The sequence below is a fragment of the Lytechinus variegatus genome, chromosome 6, assembly GCF_018143015.1.
Source record: "Lytechinus variegatus isolate NC3 chromosome 6, Lvar_3.0, whole genome shotgun sequence".
Classification (NCBI taxonomy): Eukaryota; Metazoa; Echinodermata; class Echinoidea; order Temnopleuroida; family Toxopneustidae; genus Lytechinus; species Lytechinus variegatus.
Genome location: NC_054745.1, coordinates 25,538,499 through 25,562,981, shown reverse-complemented (window position 1 = coordinate 25,562,981; position 24,483 = coordinate 25,538,499). Strand labels below are relative to the sequence as shown.

The 24,483-nt window shown below is 36.5% G+C and overlaps 2 protein-coding genes across 2 annotated transcripts; one reads left to right on the top strand and one right to left on the bottom strand.

Moving 5' to 3' along the window:
- The first annotated feature begins 267 nt into the window (after positions 1–267).
- Positions 268–10,447, top strand: LOC121417261 (PIN2/TERF1-interacting telomerase inhibitor 1-like). The gene is made up of 5 exons (XM_041610899.1): positions 268–366; positions 4,444–4,566; positions 5,699–5,861; positions 7,582–7,696; positions 8,996–10,447. The coding sequence occupies exons 1-5, from the start codon at positions 294–296 to the stop codon at positions 9,836–9,838; spliced, it is 1,317 nt and encodes a 438-aa protein (XP_041466833.1). The 5' UTR covers positions 268–293; the 3' UTR covers positions 9,839–10,447.
- Positions 10,448–20,260: 9,813 nt separating this feature from the next.
- On the bottom strand, positions 20,261–23,305 carry LOC121416578 (galactose-3-O-sulfotransferase 3-like). The gene is made up of 2 exons (XM_041610070.1): positions 23,216–23,305; positions 20,261–22,281 (listed from the first exon to the last, which is right to left on the bottom strand). The coding sequence occupies exons 1-2, from the start codon at positions 23,266–23,268 to the stop codon at positions 21,129–21,131; spliced, it is 1,206 nt and encodes a 401-aa protein (XP_041466004.1). The 5' UTR covers positions 23,269–23,305; the 3' UTR covers positions 20,261–21,128.
- Positions 23,306–24,483: the final 1,178 nt, after the last annotated feature.

The following is a 24,483-nucleotide window of genomic DNA, read 5'->3' as shown; positions in this document are numbered from 1 at the left end:
ACTCTGCTCTGATTGGACGAAGGTACGGACATTTAAACCTAGTTGTTCATAAATTTAAATGTGGTACAAGGCATTTAGGGTGATTTTCTAATCATTTATTTAAGTATATTTCTTTTTAAATGTAAAGTCATTTCATAATTACGATTTATAGATATATTTGCTCTTATTTGGTACCATTTATAATAAAAAAAGTAAAAACAACAAATAATAATTATTATTCTATTATTCAGAGAGTCTGATAGTGAAGCTAGATTTATTTACATATTTATGGTTCATCCACGTGCATCAACAAGATGGCGATGCTTGCGGAGCCGCGACGGCGACAGAAATTGTCTTTTGACCCGAGAAATAAAGCTTGGAGTGAAGGTATGAAACATGTTCGACATTGAATAATATGAGTATCAGTTATTCTGATGTTCCAGTGGTTCTGTTGCTCCCAAGAAGATTGTATTAGATGTCAGTGCGGTCAGAGTCTGACACGTAGTGTGCGGTTGTGGAGTAGGATGCCAGTGGCAGTGCGTGCAGTGTCCGTTTTGTGTATGTCAGATGTACATGTACAGTACATGTAGAATGCGTGTATGTGGACTCTGCTAAGGCCCCAGAGCTTACGGTACCCGGGGGGGGGGGGGGGGGGGGGCAGTTAAATATATTGTTGTACACATGCGTGACCAAAAACGTGTTTGGAAGTCCAAAGGAGTGTTTTTTTCAGGTTTGGTCATGTTAAGAAAAAGAGGGTATATCGAAAACACTGATTTTCAAGAAAAAGGGTGGTTTTGTCTGAAAGACTGCTCAAAATCAAATCCAATCAATGACAATGGTCAACATTGAAGTTTTAAACATAGTCAAATTGCGGGGTTAACCGCATTTATTCAGGTCAGGCCCTCAGTCAGGGTGTGTTTTCATTTTTTTCCAAACCTTTTTTAAGACTAGACAAATTACGAGTTTAGGCCTAAATAATAGTAAGTTGGTATTTTTTTCCCTGGGTTTTTTTTCCTCCTCGTTTCTGAAAAGTGTTCACCTTTCTTACAGTACAAACTTGTTTAAGGTGCATACTGGCGACAACTTGTTTAGGGGCCAAAATGTGTAATAATGATCTGAAGCCCGCAAAAAAAGATCGGAACGGCTCTACAAATGTGTATTCGCCTTTGATCTCGACAACATCGTTCAAATTCACAGTCAGACAAGTATCGCTTTGATTACCAGGTGAAGCGATGTCTGAATTATTAGAATTTGACAATAACGTCGAGATCAAGCCAAAATACAGTCATTCTCGACCACACTCTTTGGAAAAGTGATGGGCATATTGACCTTGAAATGTGACTGAGAGAGACTGGCTATGAGAATGACTAGTATTGGATACCAGTCAAATAAAAGTTTGGCATTGACATACATGTACCATCTGCAACCACCTTGGGTCCTTGCCTTTGTTGAATTCATGCAACATGCAAAATACAAACGTCTTAAAAACAGCAGACTCAATCTCAATACAGAGGTTTAAGCATTTACATGCAAAAGATAAGTATCCATACAGTAGAGGCGCACGGCCAATATTGGAGACTGTCTCCAATGTGGGAGATTATCTCCAATATCAGAGACTTTTGTAAAGAATTTGGGTATCCAATTTCAGAGACAGTCTCCAGTTTTGGAGACTAGTTTTCTTTGTTTACATTTGCGGCAAAAGGATTACCTTGGCGGCAAATAAAAATGTGATAAGCAGATTCCTCATGAAAATTTACACCTTTTCAACCGTCTACTTTAAAAATTCACCGTCTACTTTTGTTTTGATAAGGATTTTTGTTGTCATCCACACACAAAACAAATGGGCTTCTGACCTCAGCGAGACAAAACTTTGGGTGGAAAAAATTGTGTTTTTGTTGGTGTTGTTTCTTTTGTCCTTTTGCTAAGCAAGTCTCCAATGTGGGAGATTGTCTCCCCTATTGGAGAGAGTCTCCCATATTGGCCGTGTGCCTCTACTGCCATAAGGACATTTCCAATCATTTTCTTATGTTTTATGATTTGTCTTTCTGCATAGTGTGTGTTAAATTTTTATACTGATGGGTCATTCCATGCCAATTCTCCCAATGAAAGTGCAATTTTGCACCCGACCCTCTCGGAATTCATTGTAAATTGGTATACATAAAATTCACCATGGCCCAAGCACAAAACAAAAAAAATTAGTCAAATCGGTCCGTCGGTTCTCGCGCTACAGCCCGCCCTTTTCTCCTTGTTTTGACAAAAATGGGCGTGACCTTCAACTTTCAATGGCCATTGCGTCATAACGTGTTGACCAATTTTCACGAAAGTGGTACTATTTAATAGGAAATTCAGAGAGGAATCCAAAACATGCATCAAATAATGTATTGGAGCGATTTATAAGGTCGTGACCCTTGACCTATTCTTTGACCTTGAATTTGACCCCCGGACAAATAATTTTTTGACTTGATTTTCGTATATGTTAATTATTTGTATGAAATTGACAAAATATGTTAAAACCAATGATGATATTTTATTTCTTCACATTTAAAACTCTTCCAAAGATACCATGAAATTTCACTCTAGTCCCACATACTGATATTCATGTTAGTAAAGTGTTCACCAGTTACATGATTTCTTCCAATCTTTAAGTCACAGTATGCAAACACATGATAAGAAATTAAGCTCATCAGTTCACAAATGAAACATTAAACATTTATGCTCATGAATAGGTATCTGTTTAGGCATTTTTATGTTCAGCAATATATATCATATATGTATATTAGGGATCCTTAAATAAGCATATACTCAACAAGTTGATGATAAAAGTACCGGGTAAACACTTTACTAAGAAGAATATATACATATATGATATATATTGCTGAACATCAAAATGCCTAAACAGATACCTACTCATTAGCATAAATGTTTAATGTTTCATTTGTGAACTGATGAGCTTAATTTCTTTTAATGTGTTTGCATACTGTGACTTAAAGGGGAAGTTCACCCTGAAGAAAACTTTGTTGTAAAAATAGCAGAAAAATTAATAAAAAATATTGGTGAAGGTTTCAGGAAAATCCGTTAAAAAGTAAGAAAGTTATTAGAGTTCAAAGTTTTGGATTTGTGACGTCATAGACGAGCAGCTACCCCATGTGTTATGTAAAATAAAATGCATGAATTTCAAAGTTTGTATGGTTCCTGATGACTTAATTTTGTTTTCTATTCATGATCGGATGTGAAATGATGTGTCTATTGATATACAAAAGGTACAGTGAAAACCATTTTTAATTGTCTGAGAAAATGACATTTATTTGATTTTTTACCATTCGCTATGTATGAATGCTGCTCGCATATGACGTCACAAATCAAATAATTGAAATTATTATAACTTTTTAATTATTTGATGATTTCTTCTCAAACCTTCGTCAATATTTTTTATTATTTTTTCTGCTATTTTTACAATAAACTTTTTGTCAGGGTGAACTTCCCCTTTAAGATTAGAAGAAATCATGTAACTTTTGAACACTTTACTAACATGAATATCAGTATGTGGGACTAGAGTGAAATTTCATGGTATCTTTGGAAGAGTTTTTAAAGGTGAAGAAATAAAATATCATCATTGGTTTTAACATATTTTGTCAATATCATACAAATAATTAACATACACGAAAATCAAGTCAAAAAATTATTTGTCCGGGGGTCAAATTCAAGGTCAAAGAATAGGTCAAGGGTCACGACCTTATAAATCGCTCCAATGCATTATTTGATGCATTTTTTTGATTCCTCTCTGAATTTCCTATTAAATAGTACCATTTTCGTGAAAAATGGTCAACACGTTATGACGCAATGGCCATTGAAAGTTGAAGGTCACGCCCATTTTTGTCAAAACAAGGAGAAAAGGGCGGGCTGTAGCGCGAGAACCGACGGACCGATTTGAATAATTTTTCTGTTTTGTGCTTGGGCCATGTTGAATTTTATGTATACCAATTTACAACGAATTCTGAGACGGTCGGGTGCAACCACTGGGTGAATCCAGATGGAATGACCCTGATATCTCTCACTCTCCTCTCAATTTATTTTTTCTCTCCTCCCTTTTTTCCCCACCCCAATCCCCACCCAACCCCCACTCCAAATCTATCTTTTCCTTCTTTCTCACTTCTCCCCATCCTCGCCCCACCCCACACCAACCCCCTCTCCCAATCGATCTCTCTCTTTACTGCTCTCTCCCACTTCTCCCCAACCCCTTCTCCCAATCTATCTTTCTCGTTCTCGCTTCCCACATCTTCCCATCCTTCCCCACCCCACCCTTACCCCATCTCCCAATTTATCTCTCTCTCTTTCTCCCACTCTCTCCACCCCACCCCAACCCACTTGCTCAATCTGTCTTTCTCCTTTCTCTTTCCCCTCCCCCTCTCTCCACCCCCTGCTCTCTCTCCATCTCTCTTGACTCTTTATGTTCTATCCATTCAGATTCCACCAAGTTTGGTCAGAAGTTGATGGAGAAGATGGGTTGGTCAAAGGGCAAAGGTCTTGGGGTCAAAGAGGATGGAAATGTCTCGCACGTCAAAGTTTCTCTCAAGAACAACAACTTGGGTGAGTTCACACTGGCCAGTAGAGGAGTGGGTACCACGATCATCATCACCCTCATCATCCTTATGATTGTCATCATCATTTTGTCATTGTTACTATCATCATCATAGTCAACACCATCATTATCATCACCTTCATCACCACCACCATCATCTTTATTGTCAATATCATCATCATTATCATAGCCAACTTCATCCTCTTCATCATCATCATCTTCATCATCATCACCATCACCTTCTTCATCATCATCATCATCTCCATCATCATCATCATCATCATCACCATCATTATCATCTTCATCATCTCCATCATCTTCATTGTCATTATCATAATCATCATCATCTCCATCATCACCATCATTATCATAATCATCATCATCATCATCACCATCATGATCATCAACATTTCTTCATCATCATCATTATCATCATCATCTCCATCATTATCACCATCATCATTATCATCACCATCATCTTCATTATCACCATCGTCTTAATCATCATTATCATCAACATCATCTTCATTATTATCATCATCATCACGATCATCTTCATTATTATCATCATCATCACCATCATCATAATCTTCACCATTTATCACCATCTTCATCACCCTCATCATTATTATCATCTTTATCATTTTCACTATACCACCAACATTGTCATCCCTATTGATCCATATAATCACTACCAGTATTACTCCATGTACTATCATCCTAAAAAATTAAAATATTTATTTGTAAATAAAATTATGAAAAGTTGAATTTCACTTTTGTGTTTTGTGTAATATGTGACTCTTTTCCAGTTTTCTTATTTTGAATTATCATGAGGCAGCTTATGCGAGTTAGAACTCATTATTTCTGTAGCTTTCTCTATCCACATTTATTTGTCAATCCTATGTTTATTATGTTTATTATATATTGTGTCACAGCATTTGATTCAGGAGCATCTCTACTGTTTATGTTATACATGTAGTTTTAAGAGTCCAATTAAACATAATTTTATGTACAGTGTGCTATGCCATTTATTCATTATCATTTTGTCTGCATTCCTTTTTTTTTAAAATGTGAATGAAATATATGGAATGCTATCATCATCGTTATGAGTAATGATAATATCTTAAATTTGATAAATAGGGATCGGATGCAAGGCTAGTCAAGAAGACAATTGGATTGCCCATCAAGACGATTTCAACGACCTTCTCAGCTCCCTCAACGAGGGGCATGCGCCCTCTACGTCAAACGAAAGAGAAGCCTTGAGCTTGGAAGAACGCTCTAAGAAGTCTCGCAGCAGAGTTCAGTGAGTAGCATATGACCAGAAGAAAAATTACGCCAGATTCGGGGCGATTTCAGAAAATCCCCTTTCATCTCAATGTTGAATTGATAAAACTGGCAGTCAAGTGGAAATACTTATTTCTACGTTTATTAAATTCTCCTTATCATATATAGCCGATACTTGATGATAACATGTATTGAAAATTATTTCTTTCCATGTACCCTGACATAAGACCCTGACGTAATGTGAGGGATATTTCCTGTTCGAATAGCTGATCATTTACTTTGCAGCTTCAGGAACATCTGGACTGTTCAAAACTCCATCACTGACAATTTTAAAAATTCCTTAGATCTACAGAAACAAATTTTGCATTTTCACAATTAGCTGAGCTAGCTAGCTGTAAATAGTAGTGTTGATCAGCTGCTGTGCTTATTGCTATCGGTAGTACATGTTCCTGGAAAATTACCTGGATGTTGATAATATGTTTGATTCTATTGTGTTATGATCTTTAACAACTATAATTTTGTTTTACTATTTTGTAATACATGTACATGTATGTTATCTTTGTAAAATCACATAGTAAGATCTTCGGGTTATCTTTTTCCTTTCCCGGCATTTATGTGACTCTCCTTATCCTATTGTTTGTATATCGTCGGCCTTATGCCAAAAGGGCCTTAACTGCTTTTGGCCATTCCGAGATAATGGCGTTTATAAAGGTTTTGGCCTCTCTAATAATCAAAAGTTTGTGGTCGTTTTTTGCTTTTGAAGCCAATTTTGATAAACGTGTTAAGTTATTAAGTTTTACTTGAAATGTGTTAAATTTATTATAAAATATTCAGAACCCCTAAAATCGGGTTAAGGCCCTTTTGGCATAAGGCCGACGATATGTTGTTTATATGTCTGATTATGGGTACCCGGTAGGATTTTTCCTTGAACGCTTTAGCGCCTATTAATATGGCGGCTCAGCTACAGCCGGGGTAATAATATGATACCAAGTATCAAAGCGCAGTTGAGTAACTGCGCTATATGAATGGACATATTATTATTATTATTATGCCGAATGAAATAATAATAATAATAATAATAATAATAATGATTATAATAATATTAATAACAACAGCAACACTAACAATACTAATACTACTACTATTTAATAATAATGATAATAATAATAATAATGATAGTAATGATAGTCGGATGTACGACATTCAGATAGCAGCTATCTTGGGGACAACCAGATTGATAAGAAAGACTCTCGGACATTAGTAGTGTAAAGTTCCTAGTTGCACTTGAAATTTCTTGGTGCTCTTTTTTAGAGCAAAGTTATTCAAGAAAAAATACGGACTTTGATCCTGTTTAGAGGAGTAATAATTATAATAATAATGATAATAATAATAATAATAATGATAGTAATAATAATAATAATAATAATAATAATGATAGTAATAATATAATAATAATAATAAATGTAATGATAATAATAATGATAGTAATAATAATAATAATAATAAATGTAATAATAATAATAAATGTAATAATAATAATAATATTATTGGTAATAATTAATAATAATGATAAAAGTAATCTGTTTTTAACATTGCTTGTTGGATTATGATGTTCACTTATAGTTACTAGAAATTCATGGGGGGAAAAGTTAGCAATACAATCAGTTCAGTGAAATGACTCCGTTTCTGTATACGCTATCATTTTGAAAATATTTTTCAATATATGATGTTTATTGTAGTTACAAGAAATTCACACGAGGCAAGGATATGAGTCGTTATGGAGAGGATGGTATGAATAGCATCCTGGGACGCCGCCTCACAAGCTCTGCTCCGGTTACACCTCAAACACAATCGGTAAGTTGGACACAAACTGTTCAAGTTCACAAAGATGGATTGAATCCATGGTCTCAAAAATCAAGGTACACACGGATGCTGATATTTTTTCTGTTAAAAGGTCAAATCCACCCAAGAAAATATTTATTTAATAAATAAATAGAGAAAAATCAAACTAGCATTGCACTGAAAATTTCATCAAGATCGGATGTAAAATAAGAAAGTTATGACCTTTTTTGGCTTATTTTTCACTAAAATTTCAGTGGCATGTAAGTTAGACAGTCGATGTCCCTCACTCACTACTTCTTTTGTTTTTTATTGTTTGAATTATACGATATTTCATTTTTTTTCGGATTTGACAATAAGGAACAACTTGACTGGAACAAAGAGTATTAAACAATGCCAATGCCGCATGCTCAGGGAGAAAATTGGAATGTTTCATATGATAAAAGAAACAGAAAGTAGACCATGTGGTGAGTGGACAAACCGATGGTAGACCTAATGACAGTAGATGAGTTGGCAATTGGATACACTTGTGATGTCATAAGGAAGCATACTGTATGTGGACTTGCAATTTTGTTCAATAATTATATTAAAGAGATATTTCAGTAGTTGCAATAAACACTGATTTCATGACAAGGCTTAATTGTCAGTATATCATTGAGGATCTAGATCTGGTACAGTTACATAACCTGAACTTTGTGAAATCTTGAAATCTACACTGAAAGATTTTCAGACTGAAGAACCCCAACACAGATAAGTGCACGTGGGACAGTGTATAATTATTGCTTTGAATGTCGGGCCCGACGCTCTACCCGAATCCTGTGCTTATTTGCTGATTTCTCAGCAATTACAAAATTTCTTCCAGAATCCTTTAGCACATACGTTTTATTTATACAAACAGACACTTTGGTGGTCATTTCATTGGATTCTGTACGAACTCATTTTGATATTGTTACCAAAACTAGCATTTATCTTTAAAGATTCCAGCATTTGATGTTTGGGAAAATTGTGTACAGATTTCAGTCATGAATCCAGGGTTCGAATTAAGTACATGTAATGGGCATCCAAGATCATGGCCTCAGATGCCCTCAAAAAGCCTTGATGTCCTTCCAAGGATTTATAGACTTGTGCCAAACTAAGTGCCCATTTTGCCTGTGGCCTAGGTGCCCCTAAAGGAGCACTGCCTTCCCATTTTTTAAGTGCCCTTTCAAAAAATGACCTTGCCCCTTGAAGTCTTAAATTGAGCCCTGTGAATCAGTGCTGTTAATATCAATAATATATTAGATATCATTTGTATATTATCTCCATCCCTCGCAGGTAGAGAACTCAGACAACGAAGAAGAGAAAGAGAAGGAAGAGAAGACCCATGGTATCGTCACCATCAAAGGCTCCTGCAGCGTCGGGGAATACTTTGCACAAAAGATGAGTGCCCTCAAGAAAGCAAAGCGCAGGCAGGAGAGTGAATCGCACTCGGATACCGAGCTAGAAGTGCCTCGTTGCGGATTCGGTTTCAGGGATTCTGCAGAGCAGGGTCAGAGGTCAGATGTAGACGTCGCAGGACCATCAGGTTTACTGGATGAAGGGAACGAAGAAGAGGAGGAGCAGGAGGAAGAGGAGAGCGAAGAGGGGCAGGATGGTCAGAGGAATCGCAGCAAGAAGAAAAAAAAGAAGCGGAAGAAGAAGGCACGGGCAGCTGCTCGGGACTCGGATGAGGAGAACGGGGAGCAGATCGAGGTTCGGGGAGAGAGCGACATTGAGGAGGACGAGGGCATCGATCTCGGTCGGAAGAAAAAAAAGAATAAGAAGAAGCGGCGGCTCGTTGATGAAAGCAAGTCGGAAAGCGCCAGTGAGCACAATGAGAACAGCGACAAGAAGAAGAAGAAAAAGACGAAAAAATCTAAGAAGGATAAGAACAGACATTCCGAAACCCCAGACTGCTCGCACGAAGATGACACTGCCGAGAATAGTGAAGAAAGGTCTAGTGGCGAGACTAGTAAACGTAAGAGGGAAAGTAGTGAAGAGGGTCTGGAGGATGAGAGGGGAGAGACTAGCTCAGGTAAGAAGAAACGTAAGAGAAATTATCAGGAAGATGAAGAGGACTGTGGCGAAGGTCCAAGTACTAGCGCAAAGAAGAAAAAGAAAAAGAAGCATAAAGTGTGATGTTTTCCTTCTAAACATTAGATAGATAAATCAATACTAATATAACTATAGATTGGTGTACTCTCCTTTATAGTCCGAAGGGTTTGTAATTCCAAAGTTTCATTTTTTTGTAGGTTCATTATTTTAAATTGTGCAAATCGCATGTATCAAGAGAATTTAACTTATGAATTTTTCCATGGCGAAGAAGAATAGTGTAGTAGGTTTCACGGTACACAATGTATCTTTATTGGACAAGTGTTGTTCCTGAAAAGGACCACCCAATCTCGACTTTTTGACAAGTGTGTTCTTGTAGTCCTCAGGAGGACTTTGAAACAAGATAGGTTGTGTTAAACAGGAAAATCAAAGAAACAGATCAACAAAAGTTTGAGAAAAAATGAATAAATAATAAGAAAGTTATGAGCATTTGAAGTTTAGATCATTATCATAATGTAGATCCTCCAGTTGACAATGCGGCAAAGATGTTTGATGTCACTTGTGAACAATTTTTATGTATATTTCACCTAAACTGCCTCCTTTATCACATCTATCGGTAGATCATGTATTCTTTCTATAAGAGGGCATTTAATATGGATTTTTGAGAATACATTATAGATAAAGAGTTTGTATCACCATAAGAAAGAGCAAAAAGAATATTTTAGGGGTATTTTATAGTTCATCACAGGGAAAGTTGTTCACATCTTGACATCACATCACACATCTTTGTCGCATTGCCGATGGGAGGATCTCCATAGCATTAGTGATCGCAATATTCAAATGCTCATACATGTAACTTTCTCATTATTTGTCTGATTTTTTTCAAACTTTCTTTGATTTTCTTCTTTCCACACAAGCCTACTCGTTCTTTAAGTGCGATACCGGAAGACAATATGCAATCGATGGCAGAGCTCTGTACTCAAATGGTTTTTAATATACCTCCATTCTTTATGTTGCTTTGATCTTAGGTAGTATTTCTGCCAATTTGAGGATCACTGGGCATGCTACCAAACACATGTATAGTGGAGTTTACCTCTTGCAGTTCTTGAGCTGATATCAGTGATCAAAAAAAAAAAAGGCAAATGAAAATTGATGGGAAATAGTCCCTAAGTTTGCAACTCTGTACTTGGTATGACGTTCCTCCAAGAAGAGTTTGAACTGGAGGTGTGCCGGAGAGTGTGGTCTAGTTTTTGTGAATTATTGGGTCTTAACCCTATCTAGGCCGGGGGGGGGCCTCGGAGGCCCCCCCCTCAACAAATCGCGCAATATTTTCGCCGTGCGAAATTTTTTGACCGCGCCACTCGCTGACTTTTTACTTTCAAGTCTTGCGCAACTTTTGAGACCAACTTTGCGTCATCCGGGTACGTGGTTCCGAAATTACGCAACATTATGTAAGTGCATGTCAGACCGAAAATTGCTCAAAAACGTGATTTTGTGTACAAAGTCAATGCAAATTGTGTTTTCAACCAAAATTCATAAATGTATGATTATTTTTAGTTTTGCTGCTCTAAATGTATTTATTTTATGCTTTTTATGATCACAGAAGAGTCCCCAACAAATTTCATTGAAAAAACAATGAAAAACAAAAGGTAAAAAAACAAAGAAATACATGAGAAATTGCAAAAAACAATAAAATACATAAGAAAATGATTTGATATCGCAATTTTTTTCATGTACACTTGCTAAGAACACCACAAAGAGTTTCTATACCAAAAATTAGTACATTTGGAGCTTTATTTAGAGAGTTAGAGGAAAAAGTATGATTTCGCATACTAATTACGCATAAATTAGCATAATCACTTAATAGTGACTCGCACGAAAAAAATTACTATACAATCTTGGAGATTATGTCCCAGGCAACCAGCATGCCAATTTTCGGCGCGATCGTGCGGTCGACGGCCGAGATCTTAGGGGGGGGCCTCCCGGCCATATGAACTCCCAAAATACCCCGGCCTAGATTGGGTCTTAAGTAAGGGCATTTTTGAAGGTTGCTGTTGATGGCTGTTCTACAGTTTTTGGTAGAAGGCCATTCCATTGGTTGATAGTTCGGATGAAGAAGGAATTGGTAATGCATGCAACACATGGGGAAATGTTGGAGAGATATTATTTTTGCAAGGAAAGTTACAATAATAAAAAAAGTTGACAAGTTGTCTTCATGGAATTTCGAAAGCCAGTGATAAGAATGAGATCACATGGTAATCCTACTAGAAAACTTCATACAATGGTGGAAAAGGAAAAGAAATTAAATTTGACCTGGACCCAGTGTCAGATAAAGGCTCCTCTTTACTGTGAGTCACCGCACGACACAATGAACCTGAACGTGGGTATTGTCCATGGAGGGGGGGGGGTGGTTGGGATTATTGATCCCCCCATATAATCCCTCTTTCAATTGACTTCCTGTGTTTTATGAACACACAGTACTCAATGCATAAGCCAAACTTCTGTAAGTCAAATAATTGCCTAACCGAAAAGGAATGTTTCAGAGCAGAATATAGAAAACTTCCAGTCAATAACATCTTGAATTTTAAGCATAAGTTCGCGCACAATGATTTGGAACTGTACACTGTTAGATGTTCCTTGTCCCAGTATTCGCAACAAATTTTGGATTTTTTTTTTTCAAAATCGGGTCGCCGACCAATCGTAAGGCGTTTGATGGCCCTCTGTGTAGGGGGGGGGCGTGAATTTGTAGAAGGGATGTCTTGAATTAAAAGCAGCATCATGCTGTGCAATTATTGATCCATGAAACTGCATTCATGGGCTCCGTTTCATGATACTTGTTATAATGATGTTAATTTGCAATATCAGTTAAAAGCTACTGAAATGCTTCAATCTGATTGGCTGATGGTAAATTTGTTAGAGAAATTGTGCATAAGTTATAAAAAGTCATTACGGGACCCATTCTGTTAATCATATGTTCTTGGGCAAAGGGACATCGTATGGGAAATAGTGGTTCTGCTAAAATGTAAACGAAACACATCTAAGGGTGTGCAATGTTCTCAACAAAATAGAGTGATCCACCCGCAGATGTTACTGATTTTATGTACAATACAGGTTATCTCTGCCTAAGTCAAATTTCTTGCTTTATACAATGACACTTCACCTGTGTTTCTTATTCTGTTGAGTTTTTCATAAATCTTTCAATAAGATACAAACATCTGTACAAAAGGCTTAAAGATAAATTCCAGTATTGGTAACGATCTCAAAATGACTTTTTACAGAATCTAATATAATGACCACCCAAGTGTCTGTTTATATGAATAAAAAATATGTGCCAAAGGATTCTTTAAGAAATTGTGCAATTGCTGAGAAATAAGCAAAACAAGCGCGGATTCGGTCACTTCCGTCGGGTCTTTATTCCAGCAATAATAATACACTGTCCCACGTGTTCCTATCTGTGTTGGTGATTTTCAGTGTGAACATTTTTCAGCGTAGATTTCAAGATTTCACAAAGTTCAGTTTATGTAACTGTACCAGATCTAGATCCTCGATGATATACTGACAATTAAGCCTGGATTTACAGACTTTCTCATGAAATCAGTGTTTACTGCAACTACTGGCATTTCTCTTTAACGAACGACTGGTGATCCTTTTTTGAGGTAAAAAATTGTGTGCACGCAATTTCCATTGGTGTGGACTTAGCTCCTTAGAAAGGATCCCCAGTCTTTTGTAAAGTCACTTGTAACTTGTGAACAGCTTTATGAAACACTCACCTGGGCTGAAATAATGCTTTGAGTTGGCAATAATTTGACTTATTAAATTTGAAATCTTCATTAAAATCTCAAAATTAGAATTTCTTCTTTCATGGTGTCAATTACCAAATATGAGTAAACTTCGAGTTGGAACAATTTGAATTTTGATTTTTTTTGTAATTTGACACAGAATGACCCTGTAAGCGCTAACAATGCACTGACAGAGGCCCTTTTATAATGTGACAGAGATGCCTGATGTTAGAGTTGTTAGAATAATGCATTTAAATAAATGTTTTGACTTCACAATCCCAAAGATGTGACTGGGCTTTACTGTAAGCGCTCTGTTAGGCTAACAACGTTTCTGTGCAGCCTGCACTAGATGTTAGTACTTTTGTTCGGGAACCCGCGAAACTCACCCATTGCATATTGTATACACACCAAAAATAGTCCTACCACTATTTACCCAACAGGTTGAAAATTTGGAGGATTATTGTATAATATCATGATTTATCATCATTAAGTTTTCTATAGGTGTTCTGAACAAATAACGTCCATTGCCCCGTTACATGAAGCGTAGCGATTAGTCACTAGTTTGAAAGAACAATTCTGATTGGTTCCTGGTCGGTCTACTGAGCAAAATGCCAATGCAACAATGATCTTGATAGGCTATTTCATTGAGTCATTATTAAAGGTCAAGTCCACCCTAGAAAATTGGTGATTTGAATCGATAGAGAAAAATAAAAAACAAACATAACGCTGCAAATTTCATCGAAATCGGATGTAAAATATGAAAGTTATGACATTTTTGTTTAGCTTATTTTTCACAAAAGAGTTAAATGCAAAACTCAGTGATATGCAAATGAGAGAGTCGATGATGTCCATCACTCTCCAGTTCTTTTGTTTTTTATTGTTTGAATAATACAATGTTTCAATTTTCACAGATTTGACAATAAGGACTTACTTAACTTAACCATAAACTGTTAAAATGATGGTTATTCCACATGTATTTTGTATTTCATATAGTAAAATAAAAAGGAATAGTGAGTGGGTGACGTCATCAGTCTGCCAATTTGCATACCGACCAGGATGTCCATATTACTGTTTTGTGAAATAAAGCGAAATTTTGAATTGTCTTAACTTTCGATTTTGATGAAATTTTCAGTGTTATGCTTGTTAGATTTTTCTCTTTTTTTCAACTCAACTTTTTGTTGGGGTGGACTTGACCTTTAATAATGACTCAATGAAATAGCCTATCAAGATCATTGTTGCATTGGCATTTTGCTCAGTAGACCGACTGGGAACCAATCAGAATTGTTCTTTCATACCATTGTGTTACTGGACCCTGATCAGATTACTTCTGCAGATCGATGATCTCATCATCCCGGGTTCATTTTTTCGTTCATTTTTGTTATCGGGAAGTAAATTTTAGATTTGCCTTTTCTATTTCCAACAGTTGAAACTAAATTTTAATTAATTTTTGTTTGAATAACAATCTATTCCTGAGTGCTTTTGGGGCACTAGTGTTGGAGAACACAGGGAGCTATCCAGCTATATTTCATATACTTATTCCATTAACATTCGACTTCGTTATCTATTATCTATTGTTTAGTATGAATATTACAGTATCACAAGAATTTGTATATTATAATTGGAATCTTTTGGAATAAAGAATATGTACATAAATATTAGTATTATGTCATTATATTGATCGTATGTGGATTTAGGCCAAGTTGTAGTTTTTATGATTGAATACTTTGTGCCATGGTGGAGTTTGTGTACCTCTTTTTTATTGATTTTTTGAAATTATTCAATCATTTATTTATTAATTTATTTATTAATTAAGTTATTAACCAATTAATTTATTTGATTTATTTATTAAGTTACATATTAGCGAGTGGATACCATGCGCGACCCAAAAAAAAAACACGTATAAAAGGATGTCTTTTTCACGCGTACGTAACGTGATAAGGGTATCAAAAACACAAAATAAATGAAAAAAGGTTATCTATTTCGTTAGGAAAGTTACGTGTTTAGAGTCCGATTTGCGCGAGGTGTGGAAGCTGGTGCAGTACTAAACCAAATGGTGTGTGAATGTAAAACCGACGGACGGACCACATGATAAAAATAAAATATCGATGTACTTGTTTAGGAGTTCATTTCAGGGAATACTAGCCAAGAGTATCGTTTTGCTTCCAATACTTGTTAAAGGTAGGGTTTCAGATGATAATACTTGTTAAGGGGTGCATTTTCAGAATATGGAAAATACGCGTTTAGGGTACTTTTCGAGACCCCGTGGTCGCGCATGGTATCCACTCGTCAATGGAAGTGCCCCCCCACCCCCTGCGCGAAAGGTATAGAGAAGAGAGAGGAAGCATATATATTTGCAGAGAGGTCATTGATTGGCTTGGTAATGTCTTAGACACAACGCAGAGGGCGATATATCACAGTTATCAAAAGCAGAGTTTGTAAGGGGGCCCGAAGTATATCTTTACCTTTCTTTTTGTGTTAATTAACAGGGGTGGCAAGGTGAGACCCGGGGGTGAGACAGCCCCTACAACCTTTCAAGTAGTGGGGAGGGGAAAAATTAAAGAAAATAGGAAGAGTGTAAAAATCAGAGGTATGATTAGTGTCCCTATATTGTCTCCACAGCCTTTTATTCAACTGAGAAAAAAACCCCACTAATACATGCCATCTAACCCCTCCCCCCATCAAAATATCCCAAAGACGATGGGAAAACATACGTGCGTACAGTCGTAAGCAAATTTATGTAACGATACGAAGGCGTAGTGCTTTCGATTTAGGAGTACTCCAGAGGCCTCTAACACAAAGCTTAGCAATGATGGTAGAACATTTTATACGATGATTTGCATTGACTACAATTGTGAGAATCAAGCGTACGATGAATCGCTAACCTTTGTGTTACGGGACCCAGGCTGTGAATAATGATTTAAACAGATAAAGCAAAATCAGACAGACAAACAAAACACTATTTGGTCAAAATCGGACAAGAAATAAAGTTATGGCAATTTATGATTTGCATTATTCTGGTGATACATTTCTTGGAACATCTTCATGAATATTCAATGAGCAACTTGATGATGTCATATCCCCACCTATTCTTTTGTATATTATTATTTGAAATAAATTTTTTTCTCTCCAATAATTAAAATAATTGGAATGACTACTGATTTCATTAGTCTCATTACAGCAACGCATTTCATAGTAATGGGTGCATATCATTCACACATGCATGAAAAAATGAAAGAATTATGAGTTCATGGAATAACTTAAAGGGGAATGAAACCTTTGGAACAAACGGGCTTGTGTAGAAACAGAAAAATCAAAGAATACGAATTAAGAAAGTTTGAGAAAAATCGGACAAATAGTGAGAAAGTTATGAGCATTTGATTATTGCAATCACTAATGCTATGGAGATCCTCATATTGGCAATGCGACAAAGATGTGTGATGTCACTGATGAACAACTTTCCCTTTGGTGGACTGTAAAATACCCTCAAAATGTCTATTTTTGCTTTTTCTTATGATGATACAAACTCTTTATCCATGATGTATTCTTTTAAAATATGTATTACATGCCCTCATGTAGAAAGAACACATGATTTATGGATAGATGTGATAAAAGAAGCAATTCAAGTGAAATATATACTAAAGTAATGGTGAGAGTTGTTCATAAGTGACATCACACATCTTTGTCACATTGCCAATTTGCTATCTCCATAGCATTAGTGATCGCAATATTCAAATGCTCATAACTTTCTCATCATTTGTCCGATTTTTCTCAAACTTTCGTTGATCTGTTTCTTTGATTTTTCTGTTTTCACACAAGCTATCTCGTACCAACGGTTTCATTCTCCTTTAAGAAAAGAGAAAGTGATGATGTGATATCATCTGTCCATTTGATTAATATCCATGACGACGTGCATATAACTGTTTACACAAAATATTTCTTAACTTTACAATTCAATTACGTCATTATTTGATATCAAATTTTGAAGAAATTTTCAGCATTTTGCTCTGTGAATTTTGATATATTCATATAAATATTTTCAGCCCGGAGTGATCATTTCAGTTTGAAAACAATGTCATCACATAACATAACATCACATCACAAAACCAATATATAAAATGGAAATAGCATCAATGATGTTGAAGTCTTTAATATCAAATATATAAATATAATATATTTATTTCATAGAAACAATCAGTAGCCTATGCATGTAATATAGAGCATGATTAATTTCTTTGAACAGTATACAAAGACTTGTTTATTTTATCTTATTTATTTCATATCTTTATACAGGGAAACCAATTCAAAGGCTGGTTTACAATCAGACCCTGTTTAATCAAATTACATACAAATTATACAGTACATAATGTGCAAAATATACGAGAAATAAATCTTTAAAAAATCCCAACCCTCTGTGCCGTCATCAGATTCATCAGAAACACTCAAACACACGGAATCATCCAAACCCACACCCCCTCGCATACTGTGGTACATTCTACAGACATATGCAACATGAATATTAATTTCACTTATTTTTCGTTCACATGGGATTAGGAATATCCATACATTTCAAATATTGCTATGAATCGAAAGTAAAGTTAAAGTGTCATTGAAATACTTATTTTTCAAATACAAAAACATGCCAAGGCGGTGTGGCGTGCGCCTGTAATCCAAGCTATATGTGGGGAAGTTACAAATAGATTTCGAGGTTCGAGCCCTGGTCACGTCTTTCGGATGGTGACGTTACAGATCGGTCCCAGAGGTAAAAAATCATATCTGATTGATGCACGTCTCACAAAACTTAAATACAAACACACACGCGCAGTATCATTAATTGCCATAAATTAAAGGAGAATGAAACCATTGGAACAAGAAAGCTTGTGTGAAAACAGAAAAATCAAAGAAACAGATCAACGAAAGTTTGAGAAAATTCGGACAAATAATGAGAAAGTTATGAGCATCTGAATATTGCAATCACCAATGCTATGGAGATAGCAAATTGGCAATGCGACAAAGATGTGTGATGTCACTTGTGAACAACTCTCCCCATTACTTTAGTATATATTTCACTTGAATTGCCTCTTTTATCACATCTATCCATAGATTATGTGTTCTTTCTACATGAGGGTATGTAATACATATTTTTTAAGAATACATCATGGATAAAGAGTTTGTATCATCATAAGAAAAAGCAAAAACAGACATTTTGAGGGTATTTTATTGTCCACCAAAGGGAAAGTTGTTCATCAGTGACATCACACATCCTTGGCGCATTGCCAATGTGAGGATCTCCATAGCATTAGTGAATGCAATAATCAAATGCTCATAACTTTCTCATTATATGTCCGATTTTTCTCAAACTTTCTTTATTCTTATTCTTTGATTTTTCTGTTTCTACACAAGCCTTTTTGTTCCAAAGGTTTCATTCCCCCTTAAGATCGAGCTAACCATGTCAAATGTGCATTCAAAGACTTTTGGTTACCCATTCACTATTCATCTCACCCGCAATGAGTGCAGCACAATGTGAGTAAATCTCTTGTCCCTTTTTTACCCTCGGAACAAATCCCTTGGCGCACTTCGCGCTTCAAGGAAAATACAATCGCTAGGAGAATACCTCCATTAATCGAGGAAAGAACGTGTTATGGCGGCGCGATAGCTCAGTCGGTAGATCGGGGTTTCGTATATTGCGGTGACCCGGGCTCGATTAACAATTGGCGCCCCTTTGGTAAGGCATTTAAATCCTCGCTACCAGGAGAGGACCCTAAGCCGTCGGTCCTCTGGTTGCTTGCCTTTAAGCTTCCATGCTTTCCTAGCAGTCAGTTAAAAATCAATCCCATTTACCTTAATCAACCTTTCTGATACGCATTTGACTTTCTTTCCTTGAGTTCCTATGAATTGCCCAGATATGGTAGTATCACTCCCATCTGGCTTGGTCACTTACTTCGTTCCCTCGCTAATGGTCCCTCAAATTTTCAGAACCGGTTGACGCATTTATTTGCATACTCATGGTGGATGTATTTCTTATAAAGACCGTTTTCAACAATCTTATACAACATGATGTTTCATAAACCATATTCTTTGACGTCACCGCAAAGCTATCTTTGTGGCTGAAACAATAATAATAATTTGTTGTTGTTGTTGAATAATTATGATGGCGCTCTTCAATCTCTCCAGATTATACGCTCCAGTCGCTTTCGTATTAAAGTAGGACGTCGTCGGCAAAGGCGATCCATGCATACGACGTCAAACCATTGGTGACGATTATATAACATATTAATATAGATTAGTCACCCATCCACCTATTATATTAGTTGGTCCTACAAGATGAAACATCTTCGAGGAATAACACTTTCATACAAATAGAGAAATTAAATATCGCGCGTGCTAAATGAATGTTCGTAGAAAAGGGCACACCAGCTAACCAATCGGCTATAAGGTAAACATTTATAGAATTTATTAAAATCTTCGTCAAATAACAATTCAAGTGTAAAGTCACATACAATTTCACGTCCTTCTTATTATTTTGTTTTATTCTTTTGTTTTTTCTTTTCTTAGTTTCTTATTAATAAGCATTACAAATCCTTACACCTGTCAAAACAGTTAGTGGCATATATAAAACATAGTTCCCGTGTATAATCGGGATTAATTAACAATTATTTAAGATTCGGGTTATTCATCTTTAGTTTATCAAACATAATTCGTCTCTCCTTTTAAACGGAATAAAACAATGTTCAATAGTCCCAAATACTTTGCACACCTCACAGAGGCCTGAAGAGTGCTGTTTAATTTGAAACATATAATAGTTTAATTTGCACTTACCTACTGTGATTTGATGAAGGAGGCATTCCTCTTTCCGAGAAAAATCTTTTCTATATGCCTGCTTAAATACACTATCACGAATAGCATATAAAGATCTACCGTTTCTAGACACATTCCAATCTGCTTGCCATACAACTTTATAAAATGCAATGCGTGAGCAAGTTAATTTGTAGTGTTTGGTAAAACGATGTATACAATTTTTTTCGCTGCTCCTTTATTGGCAACTTTATCGACTTTCTCATTACCGTTAACATCACAATGTGAGGGAATCCATTCAGTTTTAATACAAACATTTTTTAAAGTGAGTCTATAAATTTTGAATTAAATTTCATTGACAATAGTGTCTTTTATGAAATATGAATCGATCATATTCAGTGCTGACAAAGAGTCGCAAAAATTACAACTGAACATGGTTTATCAAAGGAGTGTAACCACTCAAGTGCCATTAAAATGGCCATGAGTTCCACTCTCATAATACATACATTTGACAACCTGAAATACTTTTTTATTTTATATTGAGGAACATAAAATGCTGCCCCCGTTCTAAAATTTTCGTATTTAGATCCATCAGTATATATATGTAAATAACCATTCCACGCAATTCCAATTCTTTCTAGAACGATAGATTTCATCTGTTAGCATATCCTTCTGCCTTGTATGCGTACGTAGGTGAGCTGCAGCTGGCGCATCTCTGACAAATCGCCGTCTACGCGTATTCCTATACCATCTGAGGGAGGGCGCTATGATATGATGACGTCATATAATGTCAATTGCACAATATGTTAAGTCACTTTCATGTTATCCATCTGCCGTTTGTAAACTTTGTTAAATAAACGATATGGACTACCTGCCAAATTGGTACAATAGTCGGAATTATTAGCCAACTCCGTCCTTACAATTTTATTCTTTCTTTTTATTAATTCCTGGGCTACACACTCGTCGTAGTCTTCTTTCAAGATTTCTCTAAATTTCACTAAGTCTTCCTTGAACGTCGGTCCGTATTTAGCAATCTTCTTCCACAGTGTGGCATTAAAATGCTCGTATAACAGGTTGTCCGCCCAGTTCCATTTACGCAGCGCCACGCGCACGCCGTCCGCCATCTTGGAGGTATGCGCGCGGTGGTTCTTTACGACGTAGGAAATGTCCCTGAAGTCCCAACACATTAATTTCTTCAGCAACAGAAGCGATTCATCCATATATTCCATGATCAAGACCAAGCTGAATTTCTTTGCGATATCATCAATGATCGATTTCACAATCGTTCTATCGGTGTGTATCCTTTGGTCTAATGAAAGATCAAACATCTGCCCATTGCGCGTGTAATATTTCTTATGGCCTCTTGAGAGTCTGTTCCAGTGCTGGCTTGGCTTTTTGGCAAACTTGGCTATATTGCCGACGTGATGGGTACCAAAGAGCTCACTCTCCGCTCCAAAGAACGTAAAGGCAGACTCGAAATGCGAGCTTGGTTCCCGGAGAATTGTGATGTACTTCGTCTCTTCGGCCATAAACTTCTTCAACATCTCCGGCTGATAGCGCACGTGGACTGCCAGCATATTGTAGTCCTTGTAATTCTCGTAGTCTCCGTCACGGACGCCAAGCGGTGGGATGAATTTGCGGTTGGAGCGCTCTTTGAGCACATCGAATCTGATATGGCCTCGCGTAGGGTCTGATTTGTAGGCCAAACACGATAACCAGTGCGAGAGTGCGTATCGGTGCATGATGGAAGCCACCGTGGTACTTCCTGTTTTGTGCGTCTTGATGAAGGCTAAGTTTTTCTGACGTACACAGGTAGGTTCCACTTCAGAAGTTGCGCCAATCTGCGACGCCAAAGAATTCGGGTGACTTCCGTTGTTGAACTTGCTAGACGTCACATTACTGGCATCAATATCTGACGTCATGGGGATGTCACGACTACTCTGTGCTGACACGATGTTACTGTCATTGAAATAACAGATAGGCGAAAATGTAGTGGATTAAAAAAGAAAAGGAAAAGAAACGGGGTAGGTTACGTGTCCGTAGCCCGCGGCAAGATATGCACCACAAACACCATCAGAGCCCTGACACTATCACCGCGACGCACCTTTAACATGATTATTATTATTACTATCGCGACAATCAACGTTGATAATGCATGTCGTCCCGTATTTCTGTCACCTTAGTTCCATTTTTTGCTATTATTTCCTTTCTTTTCTCTAAAATAGTTTTCCTATTATATTTATCACAGCTTTTTTTCCCATTTTATGATATTGTATATTTGTACAATCGAATGATTTTTCATATTTTACTTAATTTGTACTGCCTTGCCTTGTCTCAATTGCTTAATATAAATTATTCATTCAACTTGCTATTAGGGGATCCACGCTCTACAAGAAATGCTTTTTAGTGGATCCCCTCATTCCCATATACGCTTTTCTTCACTATTCATAAAAGCTTTTGTTATATAATTATCCTAAGTCAAAATGATTTTGTATTCGTACTTTGATTTGTATTTGATTTATATTTGTAATGGAAATGAAAATAAATTTATTGAATCTTGAAAAAAAAAATCACCTTCATATCTCATGTGGATGACCATTTAGTCTCATACACAGTTGGTCTAATGACCATTTTATTTTCATTCATTTTGCACAATACGAACACTTAGTCCAATTTTATAGGCATACATGAACTGAACGGCTATTGGGCCAATGGTTATTAGACGAAATGGTGAGTGGACGAACTGGCAATTAGACCATGTGGATAGGGGACGAACTGATGGTAGTCCAAATGATAGTGGACGGATTGTAAATGGACGTATTTGGCATTAGACCAATTAGAAATAAGCCTATAGTTAACGTGCAAAACGAAAACTCCCCTAATTCATCCTTACTCGTTCTCTTTCGCAATGAAGTATATCCCAATGTTGGGTGCCGAGCTGACCATGGTCTGCGATGCGATAAGAAGGATAATTGTCGCCAGAAGAACCACAGCCAACAAAACTTTCTGGAAAATAAAATGTACCAAGAAATCATTTGACCTGGTAATGACGAAAGTGAATCATACGGTAAAATGTTAATCCTGGTACTTGCTCACATTTATTGATTTATTCAGGCTGAAAAGAATGAGTGTCAAACTATTCCAGATTTAATATATGAATAATATAATAAATATTTTATTGTTACTGGGGGTGCTTAGCATTGTCACATCATCCCCAGTAACAATAGATGATCCATCCTTGGCTAGGTCCAAACGAATGTGTTTCTTTCTTTTTTTGTTCATTATTATAACTATTATTTAACTGGCCAAGTACTAAATGATACGAGTGCCTGCATTGATGTTTGAGATTATGATTTTGAATTTTGGACATACAGAAATAATCTAATTATAATGCGTTAATAATGATATTCTGCACATGATATTTTAGCACTGCATGTACATATAATACAGATATAGATTATAATACCCTTTACCCCGTGTGGGGTCATCGAGTCTTAATGAAATTATAAATTTTGAAATTAGTGTCATTGGTATTAATATCGTGACAATTTGGCAGCTCCGCATACTGAACAACTGGTTTTGCATACGTCCACACTACAAAAACTCCGGTGTTGATTTAACACCAGCCCGGATTCTATATATGTCCACACCAGTGAAGTATTGAAACAACACCAGTTTAGAATCAAACCGATGCTGTTTTAATGATAATAATAATAATGGTGTATATTTTTAGAGCGCGCACACCGTCAGTAGACGCTCATGGCGCTAGCCGAGCAACAGTTCTCTTTTACAATGGAATACAATGGAATGGTTTTAATACTTATTGGTGTTGTATAAACACCTTTCTGGTGTTAGACCAAAATGAAACTGGTGTTGTTTAACATATATAGATTCCGGGCTGGTGTTAAATCAACACCGGAGTATTTGCAGTGCATCTAAAGTTTGTATATCAAATGATATAAGAGAGAATAGTCGGGGGAGGCAGGGGGATATTGTGTTTGAGAGACGAAAGAAAAAATGGAAGGGGGGGGAAATATTTTTTGTCTTACCAGCCAGCTCCTGATTGGCTGTACATATGGTTTATTCGCTGACGTCATTATGAAGGATGATTTCCTGTTAAGGCAACCGAAGAAATTGAACGATTTTTGTCAGGAAAAAAAG

What these genes read in the sequence shown, in the direction of transcription:
- LOC121417261 (XM_041610899.1), top strand. Translation starts at nt 294, where the DNA reads ATGGCGATGCTTGCGGAGCCGCGACGGCGACAGAAATTGTCTTTTGAC. An exon ending in TCTCAAGAACAACAACTTGG is followed by an intron (nt 4,567 to 5,698) that starts GTGAGTTCACAC and finishes TTTGATAAATAG; the next exon opens with GGATCGGATGCAAGGCTAGT. An exon ending in AAGTCTCGCAGCAGAGTTCA is followed by an intron (nt 5,862 to 7,581) that starts GTGAGTAGCATA and finishes TGTTTATTGTAG; the next exon opens with TTACAAGAAATTCACACGAG.
- LOC121416578 (XM_041610070.1), bottom strand. Translation starts at nt 23,268, where the DNA reads ATGGTCAGCTCGGCACCCAACATTGGGATATACTTCATTGCGAAAGAG. An exon ending in TTCATTGCGAAAGAGAACGA is followed by an intron (nt 22,282 to 23,215) that starts GTAAGGATGAAT and finishes TTTCAATGACAG; the next exon opens with TAACATCGTGTCAGCACAGA.